Source organism: Epinephelus moara, chromosome 24 (genome assembly GCF_006386435.1).
Source record: "Epinephelus moara isolate mb chromosome 24, YSFRI_EMoa_1.0, whole genome shotgun sequence".
NCBI lineage: Eukaryota > Metazoa > Chordata > Actinopteri > Perciformes > Serranidae > Epinephelus > Epinephelus moara.
Genome location: NC_065529.1, coordinates 19,545,683 through 19,558,444, shown reverse-complemented (window position 1 = coordinate 19,558,444; position 12,762 = coordinate 19,545,683). Strand labels below are relative to the sequence as shown.

General features: G+C 40.9%; 1 protein-coding gene across 3 annotated transcripts in view; it reads right to left on the bottom strand.

The window, feature by feature from the left end:
- Positions 1 to 12,762, bottom strand: part of cita (citron rho-interacting serine/threonine kinase a) — a 51,589-nt gene that overhangs the window by 10,646 nt on the left and 28,181 nt on the right. For 2 of the 3 annotated variants that reach the window (XM_050038717.1, XM_050038718.1), the window contains exons 23-38: positions 11,274 to 11,471; positions 10,969 to 11,022; positions 10,214 to 10,411; positions 9,751 to 9,944; positions 8,944 to 9,079; positions 8,660 to 8,764; positions 8,146 to 8,286; positions 7,809 to 7,916; positions 7,513 to 7,705; positions 6,375 to 6,536; positions 4,206 to 4,343; positions 3,921 to 4,101; positions 3,734 to 3,825; positions 3,447 to 3,551; positions 2,977 to 3,146; positions 97 to 177 (exon numbers count right to left, since the gene is read on the bottom strand). In XM_050038717.1, the coding sequence (XP_049894674.1) occupies positions 97 to 177; positions 2,977 to 3,146; positions 3,447 to 3,551; positions 3,734 to 3,825; positions 3,921 to 4,101; positions 4,206 to 4,343; positions 6,375 to 6,536; positions 7,513 to 7,705; positions 7,809 to 7,916; positions 8,146 to 8,286; positions 8,660 to 8,764; positions 8,944 to 9,079; positions 9,751 to 9,944; positions 10,214 to 10,411; positions 10,969 to 11,022; positions 11,274 to 11,471 (2,256 nt within the window). Of the gene's footprint in view, positions 1 to 96; positions 178 to 2,555; positions 2,601 to 2,976; positions 3,147 to 3,446; positions 3,552 to 3,733; positions 3,826 to 3,920; positions 4,102 to 4,205; positions 4,344 to 6,374; positions 6,537 to 7,512; positions 7,706 to 7,808; positions 7,917 to 8,145; positions 8,287 to 8,659; positions 8,765 to 8,943; positions 9,080 to 9,750; positions 9,945 to 10,213; positions 10,412 to 10,968; positions 11,023 to 11,273; positions 11,472 to 12,762 lie in introns of all 3 variants that reach the window. The other variant, XM_050038716.1, reaches the window with a different exon arrangement.

The window sequence follows — 12,762 nt, the reverse complement described above, 5'->3', positions numbered from 1 at the left end:
AGTCAGAAATTGGAAGGACAATGCCTAACACAGCAAAAAACATAATAAGTAAGCTTCATTATGTGGCTGTTGATGGGGCAGGTTTTGTCCTCATACCTGGTCGGTGAGAGGCAGAGTGCAGTTGATGTCCAAACGGTCATCACCCTCCAGCTTCAGCAGAGAATTGCCCAGAAGTTTCTATTGAGACAAGAAGCAAAGAGAGAGACATGGAGCAGAGGGAGGGGCAGGTTAGGCAGATCTTCTACACATCTTTAGACTAAGAAAAGGTGACCCAGCAAGACTGACAGCCAGAGAGCCTTCACCAACCCAAACAGAATGAATCCATCCTTCACTATCAATGAATTAAACTCACATAAGCTGAGGATGTTTTCACCTGATGTCTTTTCTCCAAACACAACCCCCAAAACAACAACAACACTACTTTTAATTTAAGTATTGTCTAATATTCACTAAAATATCTAAGTTTCAATGCCAAAATGATCGCATTTCATTATTTTGCCAATAAAAGTTTTTTCATGTTTGAATGAGAGAATCAAATTTTAATATCCGATCAAAGAGGAAGTCAACAGGACTTGGATCAAACATTCAATGCAAACTTTTAGTACTTGACAGTTCTCCATTCTCAGTGCTGCAGACACAATATAAATATAAATGTTTTTGGGTGGCAATAAGACAACCACTTCAAAGCAACAATAGCAGTCGCAAAAAGCTGTTCAATTTATTAAAAATTATGGTTGATCACTGGCAGTGCCTTTTTTTAATTATCACCAGCGTTCAAAGCTTTATAGATGCTGTTCACCTCAGGCTATACAGTATGGATGACCATTTTCGGGCTACACAGCTAATTATGATACGTGCTGCAGTGTGAAATTGACTAATTGGGTTGTGCATACACTATGTGGCCAAAAGCAGACACTAATATCAATTTGGAGAAGGCTTTGTGGATAACACTGATCCAGACCCTCTTTTATTTTCACAGCTATCTTCTGGTTAACAACATCATAGCATTAAGACAGCTTTTATCTTCAAGCAATAATACTTTTCAGCAGTATGCAGGGCACAGGGCCAGGTAGCTACTAACCCACTGTGCTCACTGCTACTTATTTCATTTTTTATGTACTTGTTTGTACTGTAACACTACAGAGTGTATGTAACTGTCTGTTAGTATACGGTGTATGCTTTGTACATGTCATGTTGATCAGAGAACAGTCAGGGCACACATTTTTCATTGTATTGAAATTAACATGTGGCATTTTAATGCATATGACAATAAATCCCTTGAATACTGTCACAACATGAAAAGGCCTGTGTACACCAAGTGAGGTTTGTTTTCCCAGAAAGATGTGCAGCATACTAAAGGAATACATCACCCACAAAACGATAGTTTGTAAATCAATTAGTCAAAGTTTTTGCCTCAGTGGAAAATGGTGAACATATTGATTTACTGATTGAATGGAGACCACACTCAACAGCAGTACCATATCAAAACATCAGTTTACAAACTCTCACACAACTCATTCAGTATAATCCAAGTCTAATTTATCCAGACGTATGCTCAGTACATTCCCCAAACACATGCGTTTTTGCTAAACCTTTCTATATATAAGTTAACTGAAAGGGAAACCTTTCTATCCTCTCTTCAAAGCCAGACTCCATTATGAATGGGTTTCTGGTATAATTGTTCTACTACAGTTTTTAAATATAGTTTTTTGTTTGGTGTTCAGTGTGGTCTGTGATCAATCAGTAAATCAATATATTAGCTGTTTGGAGGCATGCAAAAAAAAAAGAAGGTAACATGGCATGATTACCTGATTTACAAATGGTCATTCTGTAGGTGCAGTATTCCTTTAATGCACACAAATACATAGTTTTTGGATGTTTATGTTCAGCTATCACATATGGGTGCAATGTTCAAGTGGATGTCCAAATACTTTTGGCCATGTAGTGTAATCTGCCGCAAGGCAAAGGAAAAAAACAGCATACTTAACTTTTAAATGCATATTTGCATTGGTTATATGATTAATAAGGCAGGGGAATGCTTTTTGGAAACACTCATACACAGTTTAGAGAAAATGTAACACTGTTTGAAGGGTCATTTATCACATAATGTAAGAGGGATGATAAAGTGCTCCTAAGACAGCAATAAACACACAACCACCAACAGCAGCAGAAGCCTGCAGACTGAAGTTAAGCTCAGGCTGCTAAAGGAGTCTGTACATTTGTCAGGTTTCAGTGAAGGGGGCTACAGCAGTGCATGGCTTTTGCAGAAGCATGCATGACATAGCATATGACACCAGGCCAGAGGTGCACAGCAGTGCCTATTCACATCCATGCACTATGTAGGTTTATGAGTGTATCGTATAATCGATGTGAGTGTTTGACCACTAAATGCAGCTGTTTTTCACAGGGTAGTTATATATTGAGTAACTCAGCCTGGGGCTGTGTTGACCTGTACTGAACAGCACCAGTGTTGTATGCGTAGATGTGTACAGCTACTGCATGCTCAGTCAGTCGGTCAACTGAAGCCCAAGCGTTCGTGCAGCTACTTACTGTACCTGAACCAGAGGGGATAGGTTCTTCTGTCTTTTAGAGACACCTGCCTATAATATGATCCACACAACCGAGTTGAATGGACATACACACGCACAGTATAACCACATCAACAAAGACGATGACAACACACAAATTGAAGACGTGGATGTTGAGAACATGCAGAGAGAGAAAGAAGAGGGAGGGAGAGAAAACGAAGTGAAGGCACTGGCTGATGTTTAATGGAGGCATTCAATATATTTCACCCAATTTTAACATCAAAGAGTACAGCCGCCCTTGGATAACGTTACTATCTGAAATGTGTCTAATAAATGAGTTTGTCTTGTTTAAAGGAGACACTGGGCTGTCTTTTCTTACATATCCAAACTCAAATTTTGAGCCCAAACAAGCCTGTAACAAGCAGAAAAATACACACACAACACTTACAGCATCAGAGTCCACTTTGTCTTTAGATCCACGGCTACCAGCCACCACAGACTCCAGTACAGCCACCCATCGCTGCTTGTCAGGGAAGCTGGGGGCCATGAAGTAGAGGGACTGGCCTGGCCAGCAGGTGGTGTGGGGATGTGACTCCAGCTTCAACACATACGGTATGTCTGCAAACACATGCACACAGAGAGTGAGAGAGTGAGAGTGAGAGTGAGAGTGAGAAAGAGAGAGAGAGAGAGAGAGAGAGAGAGAGAGAGAGAGAGAGAGAGAGGGAGACGGACTGGTTGGCCATCTTGCAAACAGCTTAATTTCACAGCTGAGCAGAAGTGTCAACATTTTGTTGTATTTTGAGATTCAAAGTATAGATTGGACATGTGGATCCAATTTAAAATTTGGGGAGAGGGTAATACACTTAAAATCCTACAATAGGCTGAGAGCAGCAGGATTAGGTGGTATTGATCCAGTACCTGACTTGGCAGTGTTGATGAGCTCAGAGGCTCCAACAGCTCCGTGAACAGTCACCTCTCCATCAGGCAGACACAGCTCAAACTCCTCTTCAGCTTTTATATAATCTGCAGGAAAAACAACACATCATTTGTTGCAGGATAGTGCTGTATTGATCTACATGGTTACATAAAGACTTAAATGATTACAAACTATCTCATTAAGGAATGGATCAGCAAAGTTTTGTCAGGTTTAAAATGTATTTCTCAATTACCAATGTGCACACAGCCATTCAAACATACGTACTGACCTTCTCTGGGCTCACTATCATAGATGGATACTTTGGTTCCATCAAGCACCACATATTTCCTCTCCCAGCCCTGCTGACCACGCTTGCCATTTCTGTGTGAGGAAACACACACATGCACACTTCTGTCAAAGCTGTAGAAAAAACCATATGGTATATGGTCAGTGCGGTAGTAAAGGGCTGAGGTTACCTAGGCTGCTTCATCCATCCCTCCAAGCGAACATGCCCACTGGCCTCTTTGACCTGCAGCGCAGGAGAGTTTGCCTTTTCTCGGCACAGGGCCTCTGAAAAGTGAGTGGCATACTCGGCTGGCAGGCCACAGGTGGCCGGAAGACATGGCGAGCATTTAGGGTGACACAGTGTGTGACACTCTATGACACAACAAAGAGGAGTTCACATCGCAGTGTTAAGACATAATTTGTTCTCTGACATATCTTCACATTCAGTAATACCAGCTACAGTGCCTGATACAAACCTAGACAAGTGGCAGCCTGTCGTCCAAAATGCACAGTGTCCAGGCAGACGGCACACTTGGCAGCCCTCATGTTGAGGCCCACAGTGAAACGATGAGGAATGTTGTGATGCATCCTCTCTTTCACACGACGACCAAACTCTGCAAAGCAAAAAGGGAAGAAGGAGGCAGGGATAGGAGTTACGGAGAGAGAAATATGACACCAAATATTCTGTTACAGTTTTAAAACTAGGGCTGTACCAAACACTTCAAAACTAAGACGTTTCATTATTAACATTAACGTTTGATGCTGCGCTTAATTATCTTTTTGCATGTCTGTTTATTTGGTTTAAACACCATAATTCTGCACAATTGATAAAGATTGGGATTATTAGTATTATAGTGTTTGTAGAATCAGTTTTCAGTGGTGGCTGTGTAGGATTGTTCCCAACTCATGTGATCCAAACATTTCCAATAACTCCAGAGTGTTGTAAAATCCAAAAGTCAACATTTATTGAAAAAGGATAAAAAATTCACAAAATGTTTTTATCTGATGAAATTTTCTGCATCAATCCATATTTTTTGGTGTTCAGAGGCTCACACCTGTGTTAACGAGGGTGGTCTAGCAGCGATCTAACAGCACCATAAATTACATTTATTCATTCAAGAAAGTTGATTTAATAAAAGAAGACAAACAAACTTAATCTAATGACTCACTTTATCCAAACTGAGGATTTTGTTCAAGGATTTTTTTGACGTCATGAAATATGACAACAAACATTCAAGGCTTCATTGCAGAACCTCAGCTAAAGCTTCAAATGTAAAAGAAGACATTCGGTACAGCCCTACTTAAATATATAATAATAATATATCACTTTGAAAGTCAGAATTAAGTTCATGAATTTTGTTTTTTGTTTCAAGCAGCATGGGGCAATTTGAATAATGAATGAATCACTTCTAACTTCAGGTATTAGGCATTTCAAATATTCAAATATACTAATATAGTCAGAATCAGATTATGCATGCCAATGACCATGGAATGCATTAAAATGTTTTTGCGTGAAAAGCTACCTATCCAACCATATGCTATCTAAATTATGACTCCAGGAATGCGGCTGAAAAAAGGAAAAACATCACATTAAGCTTGACCTTTAACAATAAAGTCTTTGGTCAAGTTACAGATAGCCTGACAATGGGACAGTGAGACAGATGTACAGTATGATATAAGCATGTGTTTGTGTAGTAAAACATGCATGGAGATGAGCTCGTGCGTGTGAGGAGACGCACTGTGGTGACTGCTAACTTACTTTCAAAGGTGACCCTCCTCTTTTCTGTGAGGAGCAAGAGGAAAGAGACAGAAAGGAGAGAGCAGTCTAACAATAACTATGTGAAAGCAAAGGAACACGGACAGTAAGGAACCTGAATCACAAGGTGAGTTCATTTTAGCTGGGCTACTGTCGTCCAAACATGTGTCTCAGTAGAGTACATGATATGGTATTATAACTTATGATATTGTGGTATTAAGAGATTCAGTTGGTCTGTGAAGCTTTTCATTTACACATGTATGCAGTATTTTTGTCACTGGATGATCCTTTTGAAACTGTTTTTCCATTTTTAGGAGATGGGCTGTTTACACATTCTGATATGATCCACTGAACCTCTCAAGCAGCTATGATATATACAGAGGTTCAGTTTCCATGGTGATCATCCCCATCCCTAAAAAGGTAATTCAGCTTTGTGATAGTGCAAAGCCCAGATTAAAACCAATGTTACCTGGCTAATCCACTATTCTTACTTTGTGAGACAGGCTCGAGCAGGGTTACAATGTTAGCTGGATAAATGCACAGTGAATAAAACCGAAACAGTGTTTTGTCCTTCAGTCCATGTCCCTGGTTTGGAGCGAGCTCCAGGTGTAACATGTACTGAGCACAGTTATCCAGCTTTATTTAACTTCATAATCCTGCTGTGTGACAGGCCATAGAAAAAACACACACATAAACACACCACATGAACAAAATAAGTGAACAGAGAGTCCATTTGTGCCGACACTGATAGCATAAGGGTGAACACTCCTATGGGGGACACTATACAGCTCAATAGCAGGATAATCTCGGCTTAAATTCAGGCTGGTTGAGTTTACCGGTGTGTTTGTTTATTAGTCTGAGTGTGTGTGTAAATGTGCGTGTGACTAACCTTCAGGTGTGGAGGTCTCCTTGCAGCGGGTGGAGGGGTTGAGCAGGCTGCTGGGGTTGGGCTGATGCTCTGGGGATTTAACGATGGCTGACATGAGGATCTGATGTCGAGCCTGTGCCGGCGTGGAAGGAGCCACATGTTCCTGGGCTTTAAAATGAGCTGCTGTGTTGCCATAAACAAATAAAACGACCTAATATTAGATCAGTAATAGCTATTAAGCCGGAAAATATCTGACCTCATTACCGAAAAACGAATAGATTCTGATATAAATGTCATAGGACCTGGCAGATCTAAGTAATGGGAGTAAGATGCTGCCATGGCAACTATGTTAAAAAGATGTGTGGGAACAGATAAGGGGAGAGACACGACACAGGATTTCCCAAGCTGACTTAGCTTGTCATTTCTCTGTGGCGTAATGAGTTCTGATGAGAAAATATAATTACTGAAGTTAAAATACACACCCCTGTGCCTCTGTGTCAAAAAGAATGAAAGATTTTAATGATCCAGGGTCAGTTACAGAGTATCATCTCATTGCTTGCTGCTAAGTGATGCCATGAGATATAAAGCCTGTTGCACATCTGGTGCAGTTAATGTGCTGACTGAAAGACTTTTCACACCAAATGCAAATTATTTGTGCAAGTAAATCACATACTTAAAAAAAAAAAAATCAACCATTTTCTCTCTATGAGCCGATCCAGGGTTCCAGCAACTGATGGCAAGTAAGACTTAAGACTCTTCAAGAACTTTTTGAAGAAAAAAAAAAAAAGATCTGACATCATTTATGGCTTTCGAAATATTGATTTAAGACATTTTAATACAATTAGGGCCTTATTTTTAGATTAATGGGTTTTAGTTTTGTTCTCAGCAGCCATTTTGATTTCTGTGAATATCAGATGCTGATAAAAACAAGCCAGCCAATAAAATACCGACTTTTGGCTCAATAGATTTTCTCTGACTTCATTCCGTCACACAACAATATGGATACTGATCTCACAAAATAGTGTCCCCTTTAACAAAAAAAGATTTTAAAGACAATATAAAGAGAATATCTTATGAAGTGTAGCAGCTGAACTTGCTTGTGATAGTGAGGGCCGACAACAGAGATGTAAACACACTTCACTGTCAGGCTGGGACCTACCCTCTTCTCTAAGGGATCGTAGCTCTATCCTCATCTTCTGCAGAGCCTCTTCCAGCTCTGCACATCTTGAGCGCTCCTTCTCCAAAGCCATTTTCATGTCACCATACTGCATAGGAACTGCTGGCTGAGCCTGTGGAGCCAGTGCCCCGTTAGTCGTGGTGCCTACATCCTCTCGACGACGCCCGAATATACCCTATTCGAAATAGGAAGATGTTATTAATACTATAAGAGAACAATACAATGCATACATATCTTCAAATAGAAGCTCTTTATTAATCTACTATGTTTTCACAGACCTTCTTTTTCTTGGTGGGCTGGTCCATTTTAGCCTGGAGGAAGTCAATCAGTTTGGTCTGCTGGGAGATGGTCCCCTCCATCTTCACCTTCTCATGGGAGTATACAGCCTGCAGGAAGGAAAACAGATCTTCAGACAGGGAAATACCTCTGAAGTCAACTTTAAAAGAACTCCCTTTGAACTCCCATGAATTAGGATTTCCTTCTTCCTTCTGGTCCCCCTGAGATACCTTGTTACATGCCAACACTGGCTGCTATATTCTAATATCTAACTAGGGCTCCGTCTCTCCCTAGAGAATGCTGTATTTCATCAAATAGCAAAGGTATTGCATTAAGCACCTGTATGTTCTCCAGCTGGTACTCAAGATCGGTCCTCTCCGTCTTGAGCATGTCGGTCTGGTCCAGGGCGTCCTGCAGACCTTGGGTCAGACGGAAGATGTGGCTCTTCTGAAGGTCCATCTGCTGCTGCAGCTTCCCTTGCTGTGGGGACAAAAGAACACAGATACTTAAATTAGGAAATCAGATCTATGTCAATAATGCAACCTGTATAAGCTAATTTAAGCTTATTTATTCATTCATTTTTCTTTCTCACTTTTAAAAACGGAAATCAGATTTTAAACCATCCACATTTCAGAATGGTAGCAAATATAATTTACCCAAGAGATGTGTCTCAAACAGACCCCAAATAAGACACCATTTTAGCCAACTGTTTAAAGAAATGTACTTAAAATACTTTTATTTAAAGTACATGTTTTTGAATGAGTGACTTATAGTGAACACGTTCATAACATGTATGTATTTCAAATGTAATAAATCCAGGTGTGTGTCTATGTGGTTGCATTTCACTGTCTACCTCTTCCATCAGCCTCTGCTTCAGTTCTCTCTCTGTCTCCAGTTTCTGCTGCAAGCTGCGGGCGTTCATCTCCAGCATGGCGTGCTTCTTCTCCAGATCATTGAGCTGTGAGAACATGTGAGTGCATGTTAAATGGTGACATCTGAAAGATAAATTCCACCTCCACAAACACAGTGTGGATTTTCTCTCTCAGAATTAAAACAAATATTTGTCCTTTTAAGAGGACTGAAGATGTGGTTAAAGTTGGATCATAATCCAAAGACACGTAAACACTTGTGACTCACAGTATCAGACAGACTCTCTGCCTTCAGTCTCTGCTCCTTCAGGGCCTGCTGTAAGGCCAGTATCTCAGCCTTATGCTCTTTGACTGCCAGCTCCACTGCCTGGCGAGATTCAGAGCTGCGCTGGTCTGCACGCAGCCTGTGAACAGCGCAATAACAAGTCTTACAATAGCAATACAATATAAAGTAATACTTCACCCAGTGACCATTTGTATACCTGATATAAGTTAAATTTGTCTTTCTTGCATGCCTTCAAGTGAACGAAGAATCCAAACACTGAGAATATTCTTGAAATTATTGAACAGCTGTTTCTACACTCTTCAAAGCCTGACTCTATAACAAAAGCAGTAATTGTACCTTGCTGAACACGGGAGCTGCTGGTCTACCGCTGCCTTGATTGGTAGTATGTTTGTTTTATCATGTAACTGTGCTGAATCTGAACTAACCTTTTACAGCACCAAACATACTACCAATCGAGGCAGTGGTAGACCAGCAGCTCCCGTGTTCAACGAGGTAAAATTACCACTTTTGTCAATGGAGTCTGGCATAAAAAAGACCATAGATTTTCACTTATAGTTCAGTTGCCCCATCTACTGCACGAGTTGTGAGCTTGTGAACAAATGCTCTGATAGCTTGGCTGTTGTTGATGTGGTCACCTATGACTACGATTTTAAATTCAAGGTAACATACCGTGAGTAACAGATATACAAATGGTCGTCAAGTATTCCTCTGATGTATATATGTAATGACAGTCATTCTCAAGTAAAATAATACAGTGTGTAAATTCAAGTGTTCATGTTTGTATGTTACCTGTTCTGCTTCTCATTGTCCAATAGTCTCTGCAGGTCCCTGGTGCGTCTCTCGGCTTGGCTTTTTTCGTCCTCCAGGGCACCTCTCCAAGCCTCCCACTGCCTCTCCTTCTCCAGCAGCTCGTCATTTAGAGACTCCAGCTCCACCACCTGCTCCTCCAGCATGCTGCATGTGGTCTTCAGTGTCTCAATGTTCTGGGAGGATAAACAAGCAAAACTGAAGAGAACATCTTTCACAGCATTATTTTGGGCGAAACCACGTGATTGTTGTCTGTCCTGCATTTTCAGTGACAGCTCACAGTCTCAGTATTTAAGGCTTCATGATATGATGCATCACATCTTTGGTCTGTATCATGAAGATAAATAGGTTTAAAACACAACTTGTTACAATATTATCACAGTTAATTATGATCAGGAGCTTTCAAGTATTTCTGTGTGTGTGTGTGTGTGTGTGTGTGTGTTACCTGTTTCTGGTTGTTGAGGTGCATCTCACGGTCAGCCACCTCCCTCCTCAGCCTGTCCACTTCCTGGCTGAGCTGCAGCTGGTCCTCCCTCTCATCTGACGCCTCATCAAGCTGCTTGGACAGGTAGAAGTTCTGGCGGTTCAGCTCAGCATTCTCCTGACTCAGCTGTGTGAGTTGCTCCTCCAGGTCAGTGATCACCTGTGGCAACACAAACAGGTAGAGCTGTTAGCCTTGCTTGTGGAGGTGGACAGTTATTTTTAAGCCCTGGGCACAAAAGCCAGGGGCTAAAGTATTTAGGTAATCGCACAGCCAGGCTGAAAATGTACATCTTTACAATGACAGTATTGTGTACACCGATAGTGACATTATTTTCAAAATCCCACCAGTGAGAGACTTGTGTTGGCCAAGTAGGAATTAGAAAATGATGCTTCATTAAATAAGTTAAATATCAAATAACATCTCGTTTTATTTGAAGGTTGAAGGAGGTGATTTGAAATATGTAAAACATTATGTACTGTACTGTACTGTGTGGACTTAAGTGTTTAGGCAAAGTTTGAGAATGTTCTACGAAAGCAAGCTGTGCTTCCTTGCCAAATATTTGATTCAGCAGACTACAGTGCCACATGAAATGTAAATGCAAATGACTGTTTAAAGTTGAACATGAATCACCAGATATTCAAAGGTCTTGTGAAACATTTGGAAAAATTGTTCTGCTGCAGCAGAAAGCAGAGACAAAAGGCTGTGGCAGCACTTACTGAGCAGCTGTCTCTCAAGGCATCAAACTTGCGCTGAATTTCATCTCTGTGATTCTGTGAAAAACAAAAGCAAATGAAGAGCAAAAATACAACCAACCACATCTGACTGCCAGATACAAAGAGGGAGAAGAATGCATTGCTGATAGTATTTAAAATAGACTGAAAACAACACACACCCTCCCTACGGCTGCGTGCATGACACAGATTACTCACATGTGAGTATTTTTGTTCTAAATGTATGTGCACCTGTAGTACTATGAGTGACACCAATTACGCACATATGTGTTTGCACGTGTTAGTCTTACCCTGAGGGCGGTGATCTCCTCCTCGGCCTCAGCGGTGGTCTCCTCCAGCTCAGTCTTCGCTTGCTGCAGCTGGCTCTCCAGGGCAAGACGTGCAGCCTGCAGGCTGCTAATCTGGGACTCGCGCTCCTGCAGGGAGAGGGTCAACTCCGACACCTGTCTCTTGATCTCCAGCTTCTCCTCTTCATGTTCGAGACCCATCTGAAAGGAAACAGGACAAAGGTGAATGCTGTGTGTATCGTAGTGTAAACCAGACCTGAAATAGATTGTATTCCCACATCATTTTCAGCATTTTTAGCCTGCTCAGACAGAGTAGTAGCTCAGTTGGTGTTTTAGGATGTCAGGGCGATTCAGAAAAAAACTGGCTAAAATCAACATAGAGGACTGCTTGAAACCATTTGACCCACGTCTGTCTGTAAAGGCTGCAACTAATGAATATTTTAATTGTCAATTAATCTGTTGATGATTGTCTTGATATTAATTAGTTGTTTGTGTCTATAAAAAGACAGAAAATAGTGAAAAATGTCGATCAGTGTTTCCCAAAGCCCAAGATGATGTCCTCAAATGTCTTGTTTTGTTCACAACCTAAGGATATTTAGTTTACTGTCGTAGAGGAGTAAAAAATACAGAATATATTCACAATTAAGAAGCTAAAATCAGAGAATTGTGACTTTTTTGCTGTGTCTTGTGCTGACATGTTCTCATATTGTTGATATAAATTCAAACTTGCAGTTACTCTTATAACTACATACAGGCTACCTTTGCTTCTAGGAGGTTACAGCCAATTTCAAGACTTTTCAGGAACTTTTTTAATGCCATCATACATTGAAGACCAATTAAAAGAGCAAAGTAATGAAACAAAGCATCCAATTCAATTTTTTTTCAGGTGTTGAAAAAGCTGAGTGGGCAGTATAATAATAAGGACAGAAGGAGAATAATTAGAGAGGACGTCTGGGGGACACAAGTTCAACTAGCAGATATAAAAATGCAAATGCAAACTCTATGGTTAAGAACAAAAATTGGACAACGCTGTGAAACCTACAAGAGCATGGTGAAAACTACATAATTGGATTTAAACTGTCATACTTGCTAAGGCCTAAAACTAGAAAAAAAAACTAAGACCTTTTCAAGCTTTTTAAAAGAAGGCATGCACACTGTGCTGGTAAAGGGTCCTAAAACAAAATAGAGTTGAGACACACAGGGGTGCGTTTATCCTCTCCATATGTCTCTGATTGTTACAGAGATTGGACGGTGGATCCCATCTGAAAGTGCATGTTTGTGTGTGAGAAAGGACAGTGTGTGTGTTTGTCTGTAGGGGTGCAGAACGGCCAGCAATTAGTGCCAATCTGTGTATCGAGTCTCAGTGGGGAAGAGTGTGTGTAGGTAGATATATGACATCCAGTCGGCAGGTTGTCCGCCGGTAACATCGGCAGACAGCACAGCGGGGGGTGAGAGCTCTCAAACAGGAAAAGGGGGGCATTGTGGTTCTCAA